This window comes from Strix aluco, chromosome 7 (genome assembly GCF_031877795.1).
Source record: "Strix aluco isolate bStrAlu1 chromosome 7, bStrAlu1.hap1, whole genome shotgun sequence".
Classification (NCBI taxonomy): Eukaryota; Metazoa; Chordata; class Aves; order Strigiformes; family Strigidae; genus Strix; species Strix aluco.
In genome coordinates this window covers 20,047,141-20,072,541 of record NC_133937.1, presented here as the reverse complement: position 1 = coordinate 20,072,541, position 25,401 = coordinate 20,047,141, and the positions used below count along the sequence as shown (strand labels likewise).

The window sequence follows — 25,401 nt, the reverse complement described above, 5'->3', positions numbered from 1 at the left end:
TTTTGTCTCATTCCCAATCCCACCTCACTGGGGCTTGGGCAAGGAAAAGAGCTTGCATGAGGCCCTAGGCCTTGGTCATGCAGGGCATTTCACATTAGTGCAGTGAGTGATGACTGGGTAGACCCTCAAGCGTTGACAAAACAAGGTGAGATTTGGTCCCTTCAACGCAGGGTCACTCTATCCAATGACTATGGTTTTATCGCTGAAAACACAGGTGGTCTTGGTGGCTCCTGCTTTTTTGAGGTTGCCTGTTCCCCAAACAAGCACCTGCTCTGGGCTTTTGAGTGAGATCAACACTTAGGAAAGCAAAGGAAGCTGAGATGGCACCACCATAGCTGGGCAACTCAGAGTGGTAATCCCTAAAACAAAGAGGCTTCTAGTACCCTAAAAGAATAGAGGCACTAAAATAAAGTTTTAATTGCCTTTTATTAAGCCCTATACTGTGAAGGAATAGAAAATGTGTGCAATTCCTTCCTGCAGCACACCAGCCTTCAGAAGGCCCACAGTGTCAATTCCCATCCTTTGACTGCTTTGCTAAGATCTCCAGTGCTTTACTCTGCATTTGAGATAGCAGTTGCAAGACTGAAGCTGCTGCTTGACCTGCCCATTAAACAGCTGTCCAAAAGAAGAGTCCTATCACTTGCTTTTTAGACGCTTTCTCTGTATCTCCTAAGCCTCCAGGCCTGGTCTCCCTTTTCACCCCAGCATCCCTGCCAAAGCCCTTGATTGATGCCATAAAGTTGCCCTCATATGTCTCCAGCCCCTCTTTCCTCCCAAATCTCTCCCAGAGAGGAGCTGCCAGCTGAGCCTGTTCCCCACCTCCTGGTGTATTTGCCAAGCACTCTTACCCTGTCAGCTAACTAACTAAATACTTCCTCCTAGTCTGAGAAAATAATGTCAGTTACTATTTAATGGTCTTGTAAATAGGAAAATGAAGCACTTTGAAGTTTAATTTATTGCACAGTTACTGTGATGTATACATAACAGTTTTTCCTCTACCGCTTATTGTATATATTCTATAGGCTAAGCAAGCAGCAGGATGATTTGGTTGATGCATCTCTGTTCCCTTGCCATGGTTGGGGTAGGGAGGGAAGAAGCTGCCAGCTGCAGGACCTGGGGAAGCTCACTGCATCATCACAGTGATTGCCCCTGTTCTATGAGGTTATCATCTACTTTGCTGTTTGAAGTGTCCTTTAGCCAGATGAGAAGCCAGCAGAGCTGTTACTGGCCATTAGACCTGTCTTGTAGCCAATATTTGTAAACCAATAGCCAATGCAATAAATCAGTAGCCAAGTGCTTGCAAAATGCTGTTGTGTCTAACTAGTTGGGTGTTTTTTCCATCCAGGCATGTGTGTGTATGTATGTAGTTACAGTTCTAGAGACTAAAACCAGCCACTTACCTATCTGTCATGCATAAGAAGAGCTGACCAGTTCCCTCCACGCACCTCAACCTCGGCCCCTACCAGGAGAGGAAAGGCCCTGCTCTCTCTTTGAACTTGCGTCCAACTGCAATGCAGCTGCCAGAAGGAAAGGGGGTGGGAGAGGGGCAGGCAAGGGCCCAGCTTCCCACTTCAGAGATGATACATTAAAGATACTCATCAGTCTGTATGCATCTCTTAGTTATCAAATAGCCACTCCATCCTATGACTACTTTGTTGGGAGTGGGAATTTAGACCTAGGACAAGCTGGGGTCTCACCAAGCAAGAATATGACCCTTCAAAAACTCCAAGAAACAGTCTTGGCCTGTTCTCAGGGAAACCTGAAACACTTCCACATCACACACAAACCACCAGATGTTTGTGCAAAGGTTCTTATTAATACAGTGACCCTGCCTTCAGCCTCCTTTGCATCTCCTTCAGCAGTTCCTCCATCTCTCTGTGGTGGGAATGCATCCTTGGGCAGCAAAGCAAAGAAGTGGCAAAAGCCTCTCACGCAGCAGGGAAAGCTGCAGCACGGGCTGGCTTGAGGATCACTGCAAGGCAGAGAGGACAGCTTCTACCCCTTCGCCCCTCTGTGCCCTGCATTCCACAGCCAGCTGGAAACATAAGAGAAGATGTGGAAGCTGTTTCCCATTTCCCCCCCCCCCCTCAGCACATGGCAGGCTGTGCTACCCCATCCTTCCCCTGCTGACACTATTGCCCCATACAGTTGCCCCATGAAGGCCGTGGCACAGCGCAGGATGTGCCTGCTGGGCACAGTGATGCTTGTTGGTGATGGGGACATGCAGAGAAGCACTACAAGTGTGAGACCCACCATCGCATGCTTCTTTTCTCTGGGAGAAAATGGCGACACTGCAGCTGCAAAATGTGCTGACCTCAGCAGCAGGTCGGGGCCGGAGGGGTCCCCCCTCCCCAGCGCACGGAGCCCTTAGCAGTAAAGGCCCTGCTGCCATTGTGCAGCAGGATTGGATGCTTCCATGTATTCATTTCGGTTTAATGAAGGCGCATTCCTCAGAGGAGAAATATTTACATTCAGCTTCCCAGGTGGTCACCTTCGCCCAGATGACACAAACAGGCAGCCCCCCGCTCCCTTTTCCAATCCAAACCTCTTTAGAGGGCTCAGGGAGGAGGGGAGCAAGGGGAGGGGGGCTGCTGAGGGAGCAGAATAGAGAAGGGAACAAAATGCTAATAAATCAGCCAGCCAGCCCTTTTCCCCTCCCCTCTGTGGAGTCAATGGAAAGTGTCATTTCACATGCTAATCCCCCTCCGCTCTCTTCACAACACCTTTTCCGAAAAGTGTTTGGGAAAAGTCCTTGTGGCCCGTTTACAGCTCCCTGCCGCTTCGGATTCCTTCTTGTCTAAGGCCGCGGCCCCGTGTGGGTCTCTCCCTCCAGCAGGGCTCCTTACAAAAAAAATCTCAACAAAGACTTTGGAGTTCATCAGCCTCCCACTGAAATTCACAGCTGCTGAACAAACTAATCCCCTCTCTTGGCCTTTCTTCCTTTCAATGGGTTCTTGGCTTCAAAGACACTTTGGGAAAGGACTTTGTGGGGACTCACACTGCTCACTCAATAGAAGTTAGTGCAAGCATTATCTTCAGAGCAAGTGGCTTTACAAACAAATACTGCCTAACAATCTCTGCCCCTCCAGCTCCCCCAAACACACACAAGCCTAGCCTGCAGACATGATGTTATCTGCAACAGGATTAGAGCTCTGTTCTCTATGCCCAGGGATCCTTTCCTACCACCCCCCTAATTCTTTGTCAACCCAAAGGCCTTCTCACCCAACAGAAAACACTTTCTCTGTCAAGCAGTGCAAGGATGCTGTGGTAGCATGTGCCCACAAGGGAGGAGGCAACACTAAGGAGCCACTGTCCGTAGACCAGAAGCTGTTACCAACCACCAGAGACAGTGCTATAAATGGAGGAGCGCTTTCCAGTGGGGCATCTCACTTCCCCCTGCCTGGTTTCCCTACAAAGAGTTTTAGGGACAGTGCTCTCTGGGGTAAACCTGAAGCAAAACTGAGCAACAGTGGGACAAAGAGGCAAGCAGGAAGGACTCAGAGCAAAGGCAGAATAAACAGCCAGTCTCTGCATGAGTCCATGGGTAGCGGGAGCTGTGCATGCTGGAGAGAACTAGTCAAATGCATCTGAGAAATACATGGAAAATCCATCCTTATTTCTCAATGATACAAGTGGCCTGAGTTAAAGAAAGAGAGAGGCTGGACTGCTCAGGGTACTACAACTGGATCCAGAAAGGCAGACTCTCAGACATACCAAGCTTGTTAAATGATCTCAGAAAGCTAGGACTTTCCTTATATACTCGTTAAGCAAATGTATGCCTCCGGGGCTACCTGCTCACTTGTACAGCATCAGAAGGGGTCATAACACAAGTGCTGCCTTTGAAAATCAGCTTTCATCTCTCTGATGTGGGACAGCTGGGAGGCCAGACTGGTTGCTAACTGCTCCCAGACTGGGCTGCAAAAGCTCTGCAAGACTCCCTTATACTTGGTGTTTGCCTCTGCCAGCCACAGAACTAACAAAGGCTGGTTTTCCCTGAATGCGTGTGCTGTGTCCATAACACCCCAGAACTCTCATAAACCCTGGTCCTTCCCAGCAACGGCCCTTCAAATCTTCCCCATCCAAACAATTCTTCTCAACCTTTACTTCCTCCCAAGTCCTCCAACCACAAGTCAGGTAATAGAGTCCTGCATTTTTCAGTTTCATGGTGCTGACTGGCTGGCCTGTACATATATACTAGCTAGACAGCAAAAAGAAAACAAAACTTTTTTGAGATTACATCAGTCTTTTTGCAGAAGCTAGTTTGCTTCCCCCCTGACTTTATCCCAATACCAATGTTTCACTTCAGCCTGCTTACCTCTGTAAAAGCTTAAATGAAATCAGCCAACAGATACAGAAGTTATTAACTAATGGTAAGAACTCACAATTCAGTGGTATAAATCTGATTTCCACACAGGTCAGATCCTTATCCTAGTTTAAGTGACATGGCTTCAGTAGTATAACATTGATTTCCAACAGAAGAGGATCTCATCAAGGGCTCTCTTTTTACTTACTGACATACTTCAAACTTCTGATGTCAAGAGTAAAATCCCCAACACTGCTGTGATTCCCCAAGAGAACCTCAGCCACCCTGGGGAGCTTCTTATGTCTGATGCAGATGAATAGTCACAACTGAGACGGGTGATCTGGAGAAGATCAGTTCTCTGACCCTGCAGCCTTAGGGAGTGGGTAAGGCCTGAGGTCTCACCACTCCAGGATGGTTGCTGCCCACATCAGCAGAACCCAGAATCTGGTTTGCCCCACACTGTTCTCAGTTGCCACCTCGCCAAAGCAGAGAACTCAGCTCTCATTGGGTGGCCCTGCAGACTGAGGGAAGTCCCCTGTAGCCAGAGGTCACAAACCTATGAAAAAAAGCTAGCAGAATCACAAAACACAGCTTTTATTTTGCTGTTCTGTAATCAGTGCATCAAACCGCAGCAATAGAAACAACACAGCAGCAACAAGGAGGCACTTTGACCTGGAAAGGAGAGAATGAGACATGTCCTCTCCCTCCCTTCTCTGATTCTCTTCCCTCCTAAGTCTCATGGTAGAGCAGTTTGATTCATATAAGTCACTGAACCACAGGCCCACGATGGCATTATCACTCAAGCAGCAAGCAGAGGAAGCAGGGGCTGGCTGCAGCCAAATGTCAGGAAGAAGCCTTGCTCCCAGCTAGGGCCCAAGGATTAAGCTGCCTGGTTAGCATGAAAGAGGGTGAGAGAGAGGAAGGCAAGGAAGGAGGAAGAGAGGGAAAGACACACACACAGATGTGCCCTAAAAGCCCATCTGCCTTCCCAGACTTCTTCCCCAGGACAGATATGCTTCATTCATCTATTTTACCCCAGAGGATATGCCACAGTGATGAAAAGCCTCAGCACAGCCATATCCATGAGACCTGACAGCATCACCTCCTGCAGCACATTCCTACCACCATAGTGCCAAGGGGCCTTTGAGAACCACCTTTGCACGTATCTGTTACTGTAGGCAGAATGAATGCACCACACTTGGAGCAGTGAGCTGTCTCCCCCTGCTCAAGTTTGGGCTGGTCAGAGTAGCTCGAGGGGATTCTTTATGGGACCTGAACAATCCCTGCTGCTCTTAAAGCCCCTAGACTGTCTGAAAAGCCCGATGTAGGAAGCCTTTAGATAGCACAGTTGGCCTTTTGCCCACTGGTGTTAACACAAAGGAAGGGAAAAAGGCCAGGAGCCAGAGAGGGTGGCTTTTAGCCCAAAACCAGGATGTGACCAGCTCTGGGGAGAAGCACACAGAGCAGTCCAACCTGCTAGCATTCCTGAATGGGAGAGTCCCAGGAGTTGGAAGGGGGAATCAGCCCTAGGCCTGAAACATAAAGGGCTCAAGCCTGCAGCTTATGGGGGAAAAGATATAAAGGAGGGGGGATAGAGGGTAAACAGGACACTCGATTATGAAAAGAGGTCTGGGTGAAGAAGAGAGAGAACCAAAGCTAGCTCAGAGGAGGCTGGTAGTTAGCCCTAGTTGTAGCAGAATATGGGTGCAGAGGTGTGAGAGGGTGAGTCAAGGATGAGAATGAAGAGAAAGGAGGAACCAGAGGAGATCCTCACTGCAGCCCAACAGAGCAGGGACACCCCATCTTAGGTCCCAAGGGAGCCCAGCTATCACTCAGGCAGTTTACACTGCAGCAGGGAATAAAATCCCGAGGCTCTTCTGTCTGGTGACGCTGCAGGTGCCAGCCCTGTTTGTCTCCTTAAAAAAAAAAAAAGCAACATCAGCCTGGGAGGGAAGGAGTTTCCCCTTTGTAATGGGGATACAGGGAAGAGAGAAGATCTCTCTGCAACCTGGGCAGCCTGAAATTGAGATCCCTGGGCTGGGAAGTGGCTTCAGACTAAGAAGAAAGAAGAAAGAGAAAGAACGGTCTCCAGGAGTCCCAGGCACCAGTGGGCGTCTGGAGAGTGGATGGGGCCAGGGGTGCTGGCCCAGCACAGTTCCAGGCACTGGCATGGACTTATTTCTCTAGAGTCAGAAGGACAGTCCACAACCTGCAGCACATCAACATGTGAGGGAGTCCACCAGCTCTCAGTGTGCACTGTTCCAGCTGGTCCACACTTTACACATTCAGCTTGCCAGCAATGGTCATGAGGACTTTCAGGATGGGCATGAAACCAGACACCTCACTGAAACTGCTGCTGCTCACCACTTGGGTGTGAACCAGGAGACCCTGTTGGTAGTTCCTAGCCTCAACGCAGCGGGCAATTTCATGGAGACCCACGAGGATGGTTGGAGAGAGCTGTGGGGAGGGAGCAGAAATGAGTCAGCATGCTCAGCACTGTAACACAGGCCCCGTCTCCCTCCACACCCTTCCCTCCTGTTCACCTCATCCTCACCAAACAGAACCTGCTCATAGGAAGGACAGCCTGCTTCCTCCCTCAGTTTCCCAGCCTATGACATACCCAGCCTGCGTTACAGTGAATGCAGGTCCTAAGTAATGACATTTCAGCGTTAATTGAATATCTGATGTATCCGAGGAGGTCAAAAGTCCATCTAGCACAGAATCCTGCCTCTGTTCAGGGACACTCAGGAAAAGAATATATGTTAAAAGGATTCTTCCCTTGATAGCTATCCCTCCAGCAATTGGCATCAGCAGCTTCAGAGTTTTCTAAGCCAGAGATTACACTAGGTTCACATGTAACAACGATCCCCAATTGCCCCTTCCCATCTGGAACCTGTCTATATGCCAGTATACTCACTGGGGGCAAAAGCACCCTGCAAATACCTCCCCAGATTTTCCTTACACTATGTCTGGGATAAGGTTAAGGAAGAAGAGATAAGGCTGGCTGGATTCAAGGTGCATTATAAGGTTTGGCACTCTCCTAGCTTTCTCAAGAGGATATGTGCTGTTGACACTGGGACAGACACCAAGGCCCACAGCCCAGTGCAAAGGTGGGATCAGGAACCCGGCTGGACCACAAGGAACGGTGGCATCTACCTACCGTCTGCTCGCGGAGCTTCTCATACAAACATTCCAGCCGCTGCAATGCATCCTCCAGCTTCCTTCGGGTTTTCTGAAGTGAAACAGGTATTGTTAGCTCTGCCCGAGCTTCAAAGCCACCCCTCCCAGAACCAAGTCATTCTCAGTCCATCCCCTCCTCTGTTCTTCCCACAGCACCTTACAACTCAGCTGCATCTCAGCCTCTGCCAGCCAGGGACTGTGATACAAGCCAGCCATGTCCTCACTGTGCACATATACACACACGCATTCTCTTCCCAAGTCAGGAAGCTGGATTTGCCTGTTTTCACATCTCCTAGCCTAGGCGTTCCTCCCTTCTGCCAGTGCTTGCAGGCCACAGGACAGAGTAACTACCAAAGCTCGAGAAACATCTATTATCTGACCTACAGGGCATTCAGACAGCCTCACCATGGCTGACCTAAGCAACAGCTTCTTCCTAGTCTCCTTGAGAAAAAGAGGGAATATCCTTCCCACTCTAGGTAACCATCAAGGAAAAGGCCTGAGTACTGAAGCTCTGGTGGGACTGACCCCATTAATCCCACCTTGGATAATTCACTCACAGGTAAGTTATACCATGGATAGAAACGCCTGGCTCTGGGCAACACTGGGAAGGCCTGGCAGCCTTAGGAGCTCAGGCACATTGCACTGCTGTACCAACCCAGCTATTCTACCTCCATGTAAGCAGAGTGTTTAAGCCCAAACCTAGAGGCCTTTCTGTCCATAGAGGGAACCTTTAGGTTATCTTCCAGAAATTGCACTCTCAGAAAGCACAGAGCAAAGATGCTGAAGCTGCTGCTACACACAAGTTGTTTAACTTTGGGATAGCAGTTTGGGCTCAGTGCTCATCCAAACACCCACTAAGCAGAGGTAGGAAGGCTTCATGGTGCCCCCAAGTTCTGGGAAGACTTAGCAACCTAACATGATGCTGAAAACACTGCTTTTCTTCTTCCGGACAGTCTGACCTGATACATGCACGCAACGTGACATGTATGCCAACAGCCTTCCACGAACTAGGTGGAGATATTATAGTGACTTGGACACAAAGCTTGTCTGGCTTTCTCTTCCAGCTAGGATATCTCAGCCTTTCCCTCTAAGCTTGGAGGATAGCTGGTAATACCAGCTCTGCAGGAACGATCTACAGATCAAGCTGGTGAAAAAGGAAGTTGAATTAGCTAGATTGTTTCTTCTACTTTTCTCAGAGAAAAAAGCCAGCAGGACAGAACCACAGCTCCAGAGAGGCAATTAGAAGCAGTGGATAAATGCTAAAGAATGCATCTCAGTTCCCAAGAGATGGACAAACCTACAGCCTAAAGGAAGAAGGCAGATGGAGATTAACTTGCTTATAGAGACAAGACTCTTCTTGTCTTTTCCCAACTAAAAGAAGGAAGCACCAACCAAACATCTATGAGAGCAAAAAAGCCAAAGATCAGAGAGGGAAAGACTTACTGGATCAGTGGCGACAGCAGAGCAGCGTTGCACCAACCCTTCAAATGTGGCCTTCAGAGCCTGGTGCTCAGGGGGCACCTCCTTCCTCTCAACCCTCTCCACAGGTAGCTGGTGATACTGACAGAGAGAAAAGCAGCTGAATGAATGCAACAGGAGCATGAAAGGCTGGAGCAGGTAGATTCCACTCCTGCAACTATGAACAGAAAGAATTTCACCCCTTCGAAAACCCAGAGAATATCTGGAAGCAGAGTTAGATTATAATTTTCAGACTGGTATAGCTTCAGGCCTCTGTGGATTCCCAACTCCCAGCAGGCTGACAGCCTGCCTGGCCTCCCTCCCTCTCTTCCAGTCATACTCAGGTGTCATTTTCCACCCTGGCAATTGCTCTAACACTCAGGAAGAGATGTCTTATAAGGGCTAGAGAGCAACATAAGCCCTGCAGCTGCCAAGTAATAAGAATCTCAAAAGCTGAGTTGCTTTTCTACTTGACAAGGAGCTGGTGGCTGGGAAACGCCCCAATTTCCCTGGGTACCTGCAGGCTGCCTTCCTTGGGTGCTCCTGGGGGTGACTGGCCAGATTCTTGCAACCTGGACAGCTGAGGATGGATCCCTTGCGGCTCAGTGGGAAGGCTCATTACTGGAGCTGTGATGGGGGCTGGAGGAGTAAATTTCTCAGGCAACTGCCAGCAAAAAGAAAGAAAAGAAAAAAAATAATCAAGAAAACCAAGTCCAAGTAAGGAGGGTTGTTTACACTCTCTGCAGTCAAATTCAACTCCCCTTCTAATTTGCAGAGTGCCCAGTTCTCAAGATGATGTGTAACACATCCCTGTTCTTTCAGCCCCCTGACTCAGAGCATGGGGCCCTTCCTCTTGCATCCTAGATGAACAGTCAAAGCGACAGCCACAAAACTCCTCTGGAATTGTTCAATCAAACAGATCTGTTGCCCCTGAAAGCAATGGTCCTCAGAAAGCCGCCTTGGCTCTGCGACGGCACGAGTCCTGAATGTAGAGATTAGCAGCAGTAAAGTGTCCAACAGAGCAAGTGTTGGGGAAAATCCCACGACATGGGGGGAGAATCCTCTTGCAAACACTTCATCATGCCCCTGCTAAGCCAGAGAGTCAGGACAGATTCACTCTGACGGGGCTAGATCAAAAGGAGATGGCTTTAACAAGAGGCTAATCCTGTTGTAGTGAGCACAGCCTGAAGCAGGTTCCCAGCTATGCTGCCAGAAAAAGGGCGAGAAGTCTGTTCCAAGCTAAAGAAGAGGAGTGGGGGGTGGGAATGGTGCCAAAGAAGCTTCTCAACACACCTGCCAGCAGGCAGCAGTGATAGAAATGCGGTACTGAGAGCATTTGTTGCAGAAGAGCTCAGATCACAGGTCCTCCAGTGCAGTCATGACAAGGTAGAAAGCAGCAGGGCCAACATGGCAGGCAGCTCACAGCTACACCTGTCCCAACTTCTTTCAGCAGAAGTGCCTTATCAGTTGGTATCAGCATCTGAGGAAAATCATGGTGGGTCTCACTGTGCTGAAGGGAAATGCTGCCCCCAGCTGTTGGGTGCGATGTGAGCATGACCTCCCCAGCCACTCTCAAAAAAGGTGTGGGGGCAACGGGATAAGATTAAATCCGTATTTCTAGCACCGAGTGATTGTAGTCAGCCTGGGAACTACTGACAGAGAATGCAGCATCACAGATGATAACTCTGTTACAAAACAGCCACCCTGGAGAACAGCATGTGAGTTTGGATGGCAAAGGGTCAACATGACTTAGACTCCAGTCCTAGCTATGCACATAATGCAGAAGTAGACAGACCAGCGTGGAATGGGACCTGCTAATTATGACAGGGAGCATTTATAGGAATGTACCTGTTGCATGGAGCTCTCCGACTAAAAGACAACCAACACATATTGCAGCTGAAAGATTACCTTTTTCTTTTGAAGGCCTCCTCTTACAGCAGAGGGATCAGTCCAAGATTCCTGAGCTGCCAGGAGAGACAACAAGACACAAATGTCAGACTTTGAGAAAGTGGCCAAAGCAACAATCCATGGTTGCTTGCATGGTTCAGAACTTCCCTCAGCAAAAAGGCCCATGGCTTCATTTCCCCCATCATTGCACTTTCAGACCATTTCAACCGAGGAATTTCAGGCCCAGCTCATGGGCCCAGGAACTGTTCTTCCTTCTCTTTCTCTTTCTTAATTACATTCTTAGCATCTGAGTATGTGCACAGGATTCATGAGGTGATGTCTGCTCAGACTGAACAGGCACACACCCACTCCCACACAGAAAACTTTTTCACAACTACCTGAAGCTTTCCACATTCTGCACAGGTGGCAGAAGTCAGCCTCAGTGTCAGGCCTGAAGCTTGGTCGGGACCTGCACGTGTGTGCACATCAGGGTTCAGGGAGCGCCTGGGGTGCCCCAAACAGAGAATTTAGTGCTGCGGTATCACCGTGAGGGCTGTGTTATATGACAGGTGAGAGGGCTTCTCACCAGCGCTCCCAGGAGCGCCTCACGGTGGCAGTTCACAGCAATGCAGTTTGCTGTGATGAAGTGGGGAAAAGTTACGGGTGGCTTGAAATTTTCCCCTTCCAAAATCATGTTTAGAACCAAAGCTTAGCAAAATTTGCTGGCTTCCCAACTAGAAGGGAATAGACTTAACCAGTAAATGCCTTGGGAGAAGAGGAGTGTCTCAGCAGACAATTCTGTGGTACCTAGCCTCTAACCTTACTCCAGGTAATTAAAAATCCATCAGACAACATGACATCAAAAGACTTGAGACCACACTTCATTCTGCGAAGGTCAAATTCCAACCACCTCGTCTGCTGCTGTCTTGTAAGGGTACCTGCATCTCTAGACAAAACCCCAGTGCTTCTTTTGCCACCCCAGTATTAATAACCTCAAGCCCATGAGACAGGAATAATCTGTGAGAAAGTGGCATAATTCTAAGGGCCAACATCAGAATTGCTGGAGCTCAGTGCCACACTTAATGAGCCACTGATCCTGAACTGAGCTTTAAAAATCACAGGGGAAAGACGCAAAAGGTGCTTCATTACTTTAATTACCTTTATTATTAAAATTCTGGCAGCTTCTTTTTGCCCTCCCTTTTCCCATGATTTCAAGACTCGCTCTCTGATGAGTTTGGATCAGTAGTTTAATTAAGTTGGCACTTATTTCTAGCTTGGGGATTCTGTGCCCTAGAACTCTGCTGGCCCCCACCGAGTCTGTGGTCTAGCAGATCCTGGCACTATTCCAACCCAGTGGCACTTTGAATCCTCACAGGAAACAGCTATTTAAATTATAGTCTTTAAGCCAGGCACTCAATCATCAGACATGAGACAACAGGATCCTGCTGCATTTTGCTGGGATGAAACTCCAACTATCTTGCCTATGCTACTTGTGAAAGAGGATTTCTCACCAACCCTGAAAGGAGTGCCCCATGGCAGCAGTCTCCAGCACTGCCTGTCCTAGAAAAAACAAGACTGTCAGAGGCTGGAGTCAGGGATTATCCTGGCCAGAAAGAAGATCAGTCAACATGTTGCTGTCCTTCACTCCATCTCTGATGCTCCCTTGGAGCGTGGGATTTCTACAAGTGGAGATGTCTCTTCATTGCACTAGTGAGAATGTGTTCATGAGCTGTTTAGATCATGTTCAGGAATTTCCAAAGCAAGCAAGGTTGGCCAGTCAGATTGAGTGATTTTACAGTCCCTTTCCAGGGGAGTGGGATTACAGTCCCTCCTTTCCAGGCTAAAGAAAAGCATCCATCAAAACCAGAACAATAATAGCAGGCAAGAAAGCACTCTCAAAGAAGCCAGTTTGCACTACTGATCTGGGCATGCCATATGCTGCCATTAAAACTGGGGGGAAATGCTGCCAGAAGGGAACTTCCCCAGCAGTGAATTCCCACAAGGCATCTTCAGCCTGAGGAAGTGCTTGAAATCCTTGCCATCAAATCATCTTTCCTTTAACAGGGAAACATTGGGGTCTTGTTTCTCTGCTGAAGGGACAACTCCCTTTCCAGAGTCCCACTCCACACAGCAAGGCTTGCTTGGTGGTGTAAGTGGCTACCAAGTACTCGAATTTCCTAGATAAAGCTGAGACTCCCTAGATAATCTTTTGTGCCTGGCAGATGATCTTTGGCGCAAGCAGCAGTCACTGTGCAGAGACAGTCCATTAAGACATTGAGCCGTACCCCACCGACAATGTAGACTGGAAGATACCTACTCTCCACCATCAATGAATCCCAAGAAGAGAAATCAGTACAAAGCATCAGTCAGAAAACCTCTACAGTCCAAATTCTCCCCAGCAGATGGACTGAGATTCAAAGTCAAACCTTGCCCTGTAACTAAAACCAAAAGGGCTTTCCAGTTCCCCTTGAAATAGAGCCCCCATATTCTGCTTGGGAAGCTCTACTCCACCACCGCTCATGCTGGGACCCACCTCTTCCAAACCACCTGGGGAAAGGTGCAAGTAAAGCCATGCATAAGGCTGGGAGTGTAACAGGGAGAAAACAAGAGATTAATTACAACCACTGGCCTGTTCTTTGCCTAGAGAACTAAGAAAGGAAAAGGGGCTGCTTCCCTGTCCTGCTGGCCCAGCAGCTGCCTGAAGGGACACAGAGACTTGAGAATGCTCTAATTCCTCCAGGAAGAGGCTGCAGTCCCTGCTTTCTGTACCCAAATTCATCAGTAAGAGCACCGTACTTTCATTTCACTTCCAACATTCCCAGCTGTCACTTACTAGTCCTCAGGACAAGTATGTCCACTACACCAGCTGTATAGTTCCCCAGGCATGCAAGGAAACAACAAACAGCAATGAGCATGCATGCATGCACACACAGTAAAACGTGCGCACACACCCCACATTTCACTGGAAGCAGCAACATTGCCTCCCCCACAGGTCTGGAGGCTTCTCTGGGTACTACCTGCATGATCCACGTGGGGATCTAGCCAAGGGAAGAAACCTGAAAATCAAGGCAGGGTGGGGGAGAGTCATCAACACCAACAGCTTTTACTCAGTGTGTAATGTCCCTGGACTACTATCTCGATAGCTTTTCAGAAGGAATTTGTCAAGCCTTAGCTTAGAGCCTTTCTGTGTAGCTGCCACAGGCTTCACACAGTGGGATTTGCTATCCTTGGTTAACCACAGGTCAGCAAGGGATTTCAGGTGGAGGCAAACCTCAAAGCCTCACTTCACTCCCAGAATATGCATGGCTTGGAGAGCATCTGCTCAAAAACCTAAGGACTGTCAGCCTTGTTGTCTCCACAGCCTGGCTAAACCTGTCCACCAAGACAGTGAACAAAGAATTAACAAGCACCAGATGTGGTGATGTTGTGGGAAATAGAAAGAGGGAATGCCCATCCACTGGGAACTAGGTCCAACACCACTCTTTTTCTTCATCATGCTAGCCAGGACTTCACAGTACTTGCAGGCTGGGCTGGATTCAAACTACAGACCCAGAGGGGAAAGGCTCCAAGTCTAGAGCACTGCACAGAAGAATCCACAAGTGATTCCCAGGCAAGCACTTTATGGCAGCAGGAAAAAATGTGGAGAACTAGAGCACAGCAGACAGAGGAATTTTATCCTGAAGCTAAGCAAGGGGTATCCCATGGACAGAGAAGCAGCACCCTGCTCTCCCAGCATTTTAAATGCACTTGTGTAAGTTACAGAAGCAGGGGCAAGATCAGCAAGCCTTCCACCAGGCACTCCCTGGGAACCACCACTCTTTCAGTCAGAGCAGATGCCTCTGGAGTGGATGGCTACTCAGGGTGCACTGGGGACCTGAAGAGACAGCATCTTGTAATCACAACCTGGGGGACAGAGTAGCTGAACAGGCTGAATGAAACTGTCATCATTGTTGTGTTTCACCACCACAGCCAGACTCAGCACAATGTGCCTGTAAGGTTAGCCTCAGCACCACATCCAGCCTTTATGGTGACAGACCAGGCCTCAGAAGGTCCACATCCATTATGTACTGCAAATCGCATCCAGGAGTATCCTGGACACACAAGTCACACAAGCAGTACTTACCTGTGGGAGGAGGAGGAATGCTGGCTGCTGGCAGGGACTTAGTAGATGGAGCTCCAGGACCTCCCTGAGGGTAAACCATGTTCATGGGGCAGTTGAAAGGTCCTGAAGAGAAACCTAGAGGAGACTGGCTTGCCACAGGGAGAGGACAAGCTGCAGGAAGCTGAGATGATGGGACTGAGGCTGGAGGGAAGAGGGCAGGTCCGGGTGGTGGAACACCAGGAGATGTCATGGGCATGGACTGTCCTGGCAGAGAAGGCTGGCTAGGGAAGGGAGCAGGACCAACAGGTCTGACTCCTGCTGGTCCAAACGGCTGAGACTGTGACACAGCTACAAATGAAAATAAGAATGTATCAGCATCGCTTGTTTCATGTGCAAACCACTCCTGATGCTCTCCTTCATGCTAGTAAGTCTGCCCTTCTCCAAGCCATACCCTAGAATATTCATGCCAGCCATATCCCCTGTAACCCAGGCTACGTCAGTCAAACTCTGCCACAAAGTTAGCTGTGGCTTCTCCACCCCTATATATACTTAATATCAGTGGACGTGCAGCAACAGTTGCTAGAACTAGATGTGTCAGAAGCACTGAGAGGCCTCTCAGAAAGCTGACTGGTTCTTTGCAAGTACAATAGGCCTATGAGGAAGAAAGTAGAGCAGACATCTATGTTGAAGGCTTTAGTCTAATAAAACCTGGAGAATGGACATGACTATCAGACAATGCTTACCTGGCCCTGAAATGGTTGCTGGAACCAAGCCCAAGTTGTACTGTGGGTATGGGGGCCCTCTAGAATAGACACTAGTTTGAGGTCCCATGCTAGCCTGGGGAGCGGCAATGTGGTGAGGTGTCATAGACATCGCTGGCACTGGCTGAGGCGTGAAGAGGGAAGGCACTGAAGGCTGAGAAGGTGCTGAAGGGGAAAATGATGACTGATAGCTGGGCTGCAATTAAAAAAAAAAAGAACTTGCAAATGGCCAACACACAATCATGTGCATACACACACAAGCAGATACACTTTCTATCCCTGTCACTTCTCAGGCAAGAGAAGATGCTGCTGCTGTCACTGCCCCAGATGGACTTGATCAAAGGCCTTTCCTACCACATAGCATGTTCAACAAGCTGGGCACCACACTCTTCAGATTATTCTCTGGCTCTCACAAGGATTAGTCCTCAGGAGCCAGTTCCCATACAGTGACCTCCTGAAAGCACAACTAGAGGAAATAATGAAGGAACAATAATGAAGTAATAAAGGCTGGAAGCAAAACTTCCTGAACAGTTTTCTTGTGCAAGAACTGAGACTAAGCCATCCTACACTAATTTTAGTGAGAGATGAGGGTGAGATGGGCATAGGAGAGTGAACCACAGCCCCCTTTTCCCTCAGTATGAGATCTCAGTGGATCACTACACTTGTAACAGCCTCCTCCAGTGACTGCATGTGGGACAGGGCTTTGTGAAAAGATGCCAGCCAGCCTACTTCTGGATTATCACAGAGCTTATGTTTGCTCCAGTGAAGGGCACCACTGATGAGTTCCTCAACGCCTGCAATCTGTGTCATCTCATAATGCTTCATATGCCTTCCACAACCCAGTAAGCTTTCCTCCCTCTCCCCAAGCCATGAACACCTGAGTTTAAGGCCTACCTTCTCTGGATGTCTCAGTCCTGTTTTGTGGGCTGCTCCTTCAGGGGTAGAACCACCCCTGGCTGCTGGAGAAGTGTGTTTTATGACACCTACACTGACACGAGTGTAGGGAAAAGGAGGTGGCTGCTGATCACCCACATTCTCTCCTTGAGCATGGAAAAGCCGGTCTCGGAGCTGTTCGATCAGAAGCTGAAACAAACTATGCTTTAGAAGAAGTGCCTTGAAAGCCTCAGATGGAAAGTCCTAGGGGAGGCATTCAAAGCAGTCCCCAACCCAAAACACTGCAAAAGACACCATTTCCCCAATAGCCACCAGGAAAACGAAACAAAACAAAACTGTAAGTGACAACCTGGAACATCACCTGTCATATTCCCAGGCAGATGAAGTCTCACAGATCCTCTCCCCAATCTTTAGACTTTTCTCTCCCCAACCTCTCCCCACATTTGGGCATTAGACAGATTTGTTTCAAACTACAAGGTGACCTCGCCATTCCCTTCCTCCACCAGCTAGTTTCAGGAATAAATGAAGCTTCCCTGGAGAGCTGCTTCCCAGCATTGTTCTCCAGGAACCATTTATGGTGCTATAGCTCCCTTCCTTTTCCCTGACTCAAGGGCACTACAAAGAAAAAGTAAATGAAGATAAAAGCTGTATCCTAGAAAAAAAACCCAACACACCTCTACTCTCAAGTTACCATAATTAAGGTGAAACCTTAAGTCCTGATGCATGTCAAAACACAAGTTCTCTCTCATACAAAGTATCATTTTTTCCCCATATACTCCTCTTTCACACAGCAACTCGTTTCTCACTCACCTCTTTAGAGCTGCTGGGTAGGTAATTCATTGCGGCTGCCAAGCATCCTTGTGATGCCAGGAGACTGGCATATTGGGTGATTCGTTCTGCCAAGACAGGGCCTGGCACATGTCCTGCTGTGCCTCGGAGCATCTCAATGGACCTGCTCAGCACCATCACCTTCTCTATGAGATCCTGAATAAGCCAGGGGAGGGAAGAAATAGACCATTCAAAATCTGACTTACCTTACTGGTCCATCTCATGCTGAGACAATACCAGGTAGCTTTCCCAACTTTCAACTGACATCAGGTCCAGTGTGAATAGAAGTTACTCTACTCTGCACCAGATACTACCACTGATTACCATTTCCTCAGGTGCACTTTGTGAAGAAAAACAGGAATCAGGAAGCAAACCCTGACACTGCTACTTCTATGGTAAGGGAAAAAAGAAAATCAGAAGCCACAAGGACATTTCAAGCAACTGTGATCTTTTTACTAGGAGGTTACTACTGTAACTCAGAGTTACAAACTATCAGCTTGGAAGAGGAAGGATTAAAACCATACCAGGAGAAATTCGCTAGGGAAAACTACTACTGCTGACAAACAGACCAGAAGGTTTTTATTTATTCAAAGCTCCTTCAACTCACAGAAATCAAAGTAATGTTTGTATCTGTAGAATGATATATGCATCATTGGCTGATAACTGGAAGGAGGCTAGTTTCAAACATAACCAGGAATGCTGAAGATGCCTTTTTGTTGCTGTTACTCACTAGTGGGGTTGCAAAACCAAGGAACTCTGTAGCAGAGGGCATTATCTGCAGATACTTGAGTGGAAGACTTGTCTAGTTCATTCTAGTGACTGGTGGACACAACAGGGGTTAGTGACTTAGCCAGGACTGGTTTAAGTGTAACAGGTAACAACACTGACTTAGAGGCCCTGATTCATCTGCAAGCTGTGACTTCCCATACATGATCATTCTACTTGCAGTGGGAATAACACAGTCAAAACTTTTATTTTATTTTGCCAGAGGCTGTTCTGAAGGTACATCCAGGTAACTGGAGCATTACAGTTAGATGTGATAAGCACAGAAGCAAATGTACTCCCAAGCGACCACCAGGAAGAAAACAGGTACAGTCTAAACTTCCCTGACTAAAAGGAAGCTCAGGGATGACGTCAGTACACAAAGACAGGCAGGTAGGCCATAACTCCTGTCCACAGCTGGATTTACGTGCAATGTCATTGGTACTCTCCAAACAAACAAACCCTTAACGTTTAAGAAGCGCAAGTCTCCTTTAGATGTCAGTTGGTAATCCAGGCTAGAAGGAGATGCCTTGGTGTCTACGAACAGGTCTGCACTGTCTGCTGGAAGCCAGATACTCTGTTTGATGGGATAATGCAAACAGATCAGGGCTACCAGATTGGCCTAAATGGGAGTCAAACCAACATTATAGCACCTGTACCTGCAGGGCAAGGGGTGACGAAGTCTCATGGTTTTTTACCCAGCATTCCACCAACCTCTCCACATTGCCTGATGAGATATAGCAGAGGCAGGCATCATTGGACAGGGCTGCATCACCCTCCGACTCTAGACGGGCACCCAGCATGTCTAGAGAGGAAGAAATACAGCCAACATTTAACACTCTCTCTTTCTGAAGAACTCATTAACCCCAATGCTCATCTCTTAGCAATCCTACTCTGGCTTGCCATTAAAAGGTGTTGACAGCTTTGGATCTGCACCTAATTCATGGATAACACATAATGGGCATCATTAAGGAATCTCAAAACCAACTTGGTTGAAAAAAGAAGTAATTTTTTATATATCTGCTAATTTTTATATGTCTTCCCAGACATAAAAAAGAAAGAAAAACCCTTAAGAATGACAGATGAATTCAATGAAAAAATCCAACTTTTTTTTTTTCCAAAGAGGTGTGCAAATCTCCAGGCAACAGTAGTGTCCAGTACCAGGGACAGCTAGTAATCTGGTAGTTGTCAATGCTTAGCAAATGCTAGGACATAAAGGTGAGCTGGAACTATCTATCACCACCACCACCTTCCACCCCTACGATTTGGTCTGCAAAAGATGTCATGTTTTCTTGCATTTCAAGTTGTGTCATCTTACTTCTATAAAGTGCTGGCATTTCTCCAACAGCACTTAGCTGTTCCCATCAGTCAGGAGCTAGTTCCCAGCTAATCAACATGAGTAACATCGTCAGATTCTGTCACTAGATTTTCCCTGAACTCTGACTCTCAGAACAACCAGTTGCTGAGCATGTTGGACTATTAACAGTCTGAGGAAACTACTGAAGCCATCAAACATTCATTAGCCCCTGTTTCTGGTCTTAAAAGAGAGGGGAATGTACTGGAATGGTAAACCTCTTTCAGGTGGAGTGAAGCCACCTGACCTTTTACTGTCAAGGAAATCTCTTGCTCTCCAGAATAAGATAATAAACATCACCCTCTTGGTGTCTGAGTCCAGTGCCTATCCTGGTTTTTTCCATGCTATTAGTAGAGGTGACAGGAAATATCAGCATATATAACTTTACACTATTACTCTCAGCCACAGTGTGCATATATCATTCTCCTAACTCAACAGTCCACACTTATTCAAGAAGTTCCACCTAGCTGTAATGAGTAAGGAGTGCTTTCCTTCCTCAGCAGTATCCACTTCTTTCTGTGAACAGTGCAGAGTTGCCCGCTCCTAAGGGAAATCATATCAAAACGTAGTATGCTGCATACCACAGAGATGGGTATAGTCCTCATGCTTTGAGTACGTTAACAAGATGGCCAGTGCCTCCTTCCAGCTCTGTAGATCGCACGTGCAAACAATATCTTGCCAGTTCTGCTGCACAACTGAGGAAAGCAGCTGTAAGGGAAGCAGAAGGCCCGACAGACACTGAAGACAAAGGCAGGCTGACTGCTTAAGCAAGTGCACCCAGAGGGATAGCTCTTTCAGGCACACTTCCCACAATGCAGCAACTGCCTCACTGTACGTTAAGGTCCACCAATCTCAGCATCCCAATGTTAACTGTAATTGGAACCCAATGCCTCTAAAGAAAGTAAAAAAGCCCAACAAAGCATTTAAGAGAATATGGAAACAGCACACTAGGCAAGGCTAAAGATCTTCCTTCTCCAAGTGATAGAGGAGCCAACAAGGACAGGTGTTATGCTGGACCTTGTTTTTACCAACAAGGAGGGACTGGTGAGGAGCATGAAGCTCAAGGGCAGCCTTGGCTGCAGTGACCATGAAATGGTGGGAGTTCAAGATCTTTAGGGCAGTGAGGAGGGCGTGCAGCAAGCTTGCTACCCTGTTTGTCAGGAGAGTGGACTTTGGCCTATTCAGGGATCTCCTTGGCACAGTAGCATGGGATAAAGCACTGAAGGGAATAGGGGCCCAAGAAAGCTGGTTAATATTCAAGGATCATCTCCACCAAGCTCAGGAGTGATGCATCCCAACAAAGAGGAAGTCAGGTAAGAACACCAGGCCTGCATGGATGAACGAGGAGCTCCTGGATAAGCTCAAACACAAGAAGGAAGCCTACAGAGGGTGGAAGCAAGGACAGGTAGCCTGGGAGGAACAGAGAGAAATTGTCTGAGCAGCCAGGTATCGGGTTAGGAAGGCTAAAGCCCTGACAGAATTAAATCTGGCAAGGGACATCAAGGGCAACACGAAAAGCTTCTATAGGTATGTTGGGGATAAAAGGAAGACTAGGGAAAATGTCGGCCGTCTCTGGAAGGAAATGGGAGACCTGGTTACTCAGGATATGGAGAAGGCTGAGGTACTCGACGAATTTTTTGCCTCAGTCTTCACCAGCAAGTGCTCCAGCCACACTGCCCAAGTCACAGAAGGCAAAGGCAGGGACTGGGAGAATGAAGAACGCCCACTGTAGGAGAAGATCAGGTTTGAGACCATCTAAGGAACCTGAAGGTGCACAAGTCCATGGGACCTGATGAGATGCATCCACAGGTCCTGAGGGAACTGACGGATGAAGTGGCTAAGCCACTGTGCATCATATTTGAGAAGTCGTGGCAGTCCAGTGAAGTTCCCACTGACTGGAAAAGGGGAAACATAACCCCCATTTTCAAAAAAGGAAAAAAGGAAGACCTGGGGAACTACAGGCCAGTCAGTCTCATCTCTGTGCCTGGCAAGATCATGGAGTGGATCCTCCTGGGCACATGGAAAATAAGGAGGTGACTGGTAACAGCCAACACAGTTTCACTAAGGGCAAATCGTGCCTGACGAACTTGGCGGCCTTCTACGACGGGGCTACAGCACTGGTGGATAAGGGAAGAGCAACTGACATCATCTACCTGGACTTGTGCAAAGCATTTGACACTGTCCTGCACAACATCCTTGTCTCTAAACTGGAGAGACATTGGATTTGACGATGGACCACTCGGTGGATAAGGAATTGGCTGGATGGTCGCATGCAAACAGTTGTGGTCAACAGCTTGATGTCCAAGTGGAGAGCAGTGACGAGTGGTGTTCCTCAGGGGTCGGTGCTGGGATCAGTGCTGTTTAACATCTTTGTCATTGACATGGACAGTGGGATCGAGTGCACCCTCAACAAGTTTGCTGACGACACCAAGCTGTGTGGTGCGGTCGACACACTGGAGGGAAGGGATGTGCCATCCAGAGGGACCTGGACAGGCTGGAGAGGTGGGCCTGTGCAAACTTCATGAAGTTCAACAAGGCCAAGTGCAAGGACCTGCACATGGGTTGAGGCAATCCCAAGCACAGATACAGGCTGGGCAATGAGTGGATTGGGAGCAGCCCTGCGGAGAAGGACTTGGGGTATTGGTGGATGGAAAACTGACTACAAGCCAGCAATGTGCGCTCACAGCCCAGAAAGCCAACCGTGTCCTGGGCTGCATCAAGAGAAGTGTGGCCAGGAGGTCAAGGGAGGGGATTCTCTCCCTCTTCTCTGCTCTTGTGAGACCCCACCTGGTGTACAGTGTTCAGATCTGGGTCCCCCAGTATAAGAACAACACAGACCTGTTGAATGATCCAGAGGGATCCAGAGGAGGAGGGCCACAAAGATGATCGGGGGCTGAAGCACCTCCCTTATGAGGACAGGCCGAGAGAGTTGGGGTTGTTCAGCCTGGAGAAGAGAAGGCTCCAGAGAGACCTTATTGCAGCCTTCCAGTACTTAAAGGGGGTTACAGGAAAGATGGGGAGGGACTCTTTATCAGGGAGTGTAGTGATAGCATGAGGGGTGACAATTTTAAACTGAAAGAGGGCAGGTTTAGATTAGATAGAAGGAAGAAATTCTTTACTGTGAGGGTGGTGAGACACTGGAACAGGTTGCCCAGAGCAGTTGTGGCTGCCCCCTCCCTGGCAGTGTTCAAGGCCAGGTTGGACGGGGCTTTGAGCAACCTGGTCTAGTGGAAGGTGTCCCTGCCCATGGCAGGGGGGTTGGAGCTAGGTGATCTTTAAGGTCCCTTCCAACCCAAACCACTCTATGATTCTATGATCCCACATATCCTGTTTCAAAGCAGGTAGTATCAATGAGGGAATATAGTGTTAGGATATCCCAATCCCTGTTACACTTCCCCGTTTGTCAATTAATAAGCTAGGACCTTCCTAGCTGAGCTGTAAAAGGGCAGTATGCTACACAGATTACAAGCATGGGGAGCTGAGGCAGAAACCACTAGATTTAAAAAAAGGAACAGAGAACACAGACATTCTAGGTGGGCAACATGAAGTTGTCATAAAACTACCGAGAGATTAGAGTAAATGTCTAGCCAAGAGAAGATACACAGATTCTGCTGACATTGTACATCCTGACAAAGCATTCCCACATGTATTCAGGTAAACATCTGCCAAGCTATCCTACACCTTCTCTTGCTCAGTAGGCACACAAAACTGTCACTTACCAGGGAGAGTTTTGTCTTATGCTTGGCAAAGTAGCGCTTCTGGGTCTCCTTTAGGAGATTCTCCCCACCAGCTATAGCTAAGATGATGGCATCAGCAAAGCGCTCTGCCCGCATGCACAGCTCCACTGCAGCCTCGAAATTCCCCAACAAAAGGGCTTGGCTGATGAGTCCATCTGTATCTACAGAGGTGAGAAGCAGAGTTAACCCACAGGGGCATCACCCAGATGCACTGATGATGCTTGTTTTAAAGAGCAGGCAGTAAAAAAAAAAAAAAACCTCATGGAAGTCCAGCTAAAAAAGATTTGGAAATCCAAATCAGGTTTTGCACTTAAAAAAATGACTTGACAGTATGTTTTCCATCATCTAAAAGATTCTTTTACATTTTTAATGTGTCTCTTATCTGTGAAGAGTATTTCCTTGCACAATGCTGAGAGATGCTGCGTGACACTGGGAGGGCTTATGTGTTTTAAAAGCATCCATCTGCTGTAATGGACCAGATTTTTCCTGGTATCTCTAATTTCTGGTTTTCCCTCCTCTTGCCTTTTCCTAAGAGGGTAGAAACTCATTCTGTGTAACATACCTTCTGTGACAGGAATCTCCAATGTGCTCATATTCTGTGGGATGAGGTTGTCAAAAAAAGCTGAAGAGGAGGAAACAGCAGCTACATCATCACTGGAATTTATCAAAAGCTGTGCAAAGAGTGCAAGAAGTTAATTAATTCACTGAACACACAGATCCTGCCCAAAACAGTTTAATGGATTACTGAGTGGGATGGGGCTACTCTTCATTTGGTTGAGCATGCTCATATAAATCCGATTTCAACTTGAAAACCCATCATGCCTCCTGTCACTGCTCTATCAATGTGCACAGTTTTGCTGGGGCAGCAGACGAAGCTTAGGAGGTTGACAGTGTAAGACATGCAATGCAAACAGTATCGTTGGCTAGCATTCATCAACAAAACTGCCACCCCTTGAGCAAGCTGAACAAATTTGGGCAGAATAGGGACAAGCCCAACAAGTGATATCTATAACTAACAGGTAGGATCACAGCTGTGCTTGGTGCTCTATTGAAATGCAGGACACAACTGCTACTCCTAGAATATCTCAGCAAGTGTTTAAGGTTTGTGAAGATTACTAATTTGAGGATAGCAGTTTTAGATATCTTAGAGACGCAAAATTTACAGGGCATGGTGAACCAGGCCTTGGAAGGCATCTGAAGATGGACATCCCAAAATCATGTGAGAATACATTACAAAGGATAGAGGTGAAAAGGAAAGAAATGCAAAAGAAATACCACAGCAGGAGCTTCACAGAGGAAATCCAGAACTGTAGCATGATGTTAAGCTGGGGTGAGGCTAATTCTATCGCTGAAGAAATCAGCACTGGTGAAGCAAGCCTTCTCGCAGTGTTAACAGCCAGGAGTCCGTCTTCATCATTCGCTGATTTGTTTTAAAGGCAGAAGGGACTGCTACGATTGTTTAGTCTGACACTGTGAGGGTCTGACAGGACTGTCAACTGACCTCTGTGACACCTGCATTGAGCCCAACTTGTGGTTGAAATTAAACCTCCCTGTTCATTCTGCCTTTCACTGCTTTCCCAGACTGGCAAGATATACAGGACATACCTGATCTGGCTGTGCAGCATTTGTCTCATCTGCCTCAGGAAGGGGCTGTTTATCTGGGATCCCATTACTCAAACACGAAGCGATCTAGAAAAGTAAGACATTCACAGAGTGAAGCCCCTATAAAAGTTAAGCACTTGGGCAGCAAAGCCACCAAGCAACTGGCAAGCTCCAGACACAATTCCCTCGGCTCTTTCACCCATTTGAAAAGTTCCACTTCTCCCTATTCCTGGCTGGCTGCCTATCAGAGGTTATTTATCCTTTTTAAAGCATTTTCCATGCTGCTGCAAGAGTTGACTTCCCTGCAGCTCCATCAGTGCTATGCCAGACTGCCTTCATCTGTCACCTTCTTCCTGGCTGAAGAATCCCCTGAGATGCATAGAGCTGGATGCTAGAAGCAGCTCTCAGCTGCAGTGTTGTTATACACCTTCCACAGCACCAACAACTGGAAGCAAGATAACTGGGCTCAAGACCCCTCTGGTTTGATCCAGTACAGCTAGTTATACCCTTAAAAGTGCCTGCATTTTCTTTTT

The 25,401-nt window shown here is 47.8% G+C and overlaps 1 protein-coding gene across 4 annotated transcripts in view; it reads right to left on the bottom strand.

Moving 5' to 3' along the window:
• Positions 1 to 4,881: 4,881 nt before the first annotated feature.
• Positions 4,882 to 25,401, bottom strand: part of SEC31B (SEC31 homolog B, COPII coat complex component) — a 37,955-nt gene continuing 17,435 nt past the window's right edge. The window contains exons 13-27 of one of the 4 annotated variants that reach the window (XM_074830801.1): positions 24,872 to 24,955; positions 23,829 to 23,937; positions 23,249 to 23,427; positions 20,111 to 20,237; positions 18,835 to 18,980; positions 17,396 to 17,569; positions 16,586 to 16,774; positions 15,674 to 15,887; positions 14,952 to 15,278; positions 13,780 to 13,884; positions 10,850 to 10,905; positions 9,459 to 9,605; positions 8,927 to 9,043; positions 7,464 to 7,535; positions 4,882 to 6,760 (exon numbers count right to left, since the gene is read on the bottom strand). In XM_074830801.1, coding sequence (XP_074686902.1) covers positions 6,581 to 6,760; positions 7,464 to 7,535; positions 8,927 to 9,043; positions 9,459 to 9,605; positions 10,850 to 10,905; positions 13,780 to 13,884; positions 14,952 to 15,278; positions 15,674 to 15,887; positions 16,586 to 16,774; positions 17,396 to 17,569; positions 18,835 to 18,980; positions 20,111 to 20,237; positions 23,249 to 23,427; positions 23,829 to 23,937; positions 24,872 to 24,955 — 2,226 coding nt within the window. In that variant the 3' untranslated portion in view covers positions 4,882 to 6,580. Of the gene's footprint in view, positions 6,761 to 7,463; positions 7,536 to 8,926; positions 9,044 to 9,458; positions 9,606 to 10,849; positions 10,906 to 13,779; positions 13,885 to 14,951; positions 15,279 to 15,673; positions 15,888 to 16,585; positions 16,775 to 17,395; positions 17,570 to 18,834; positions 18,981 to 20,110; positions 20,238 to 23,248; positions 23,428 to 23,828; positions 23,938 to 24,871; positions 24,956 to 25,401 lie in introns of those variants that run through there. The other 3 variants (XM_074830802.1, XM_074830803.1, XM_074830804.1) reach the window with 3 other exon arrangements.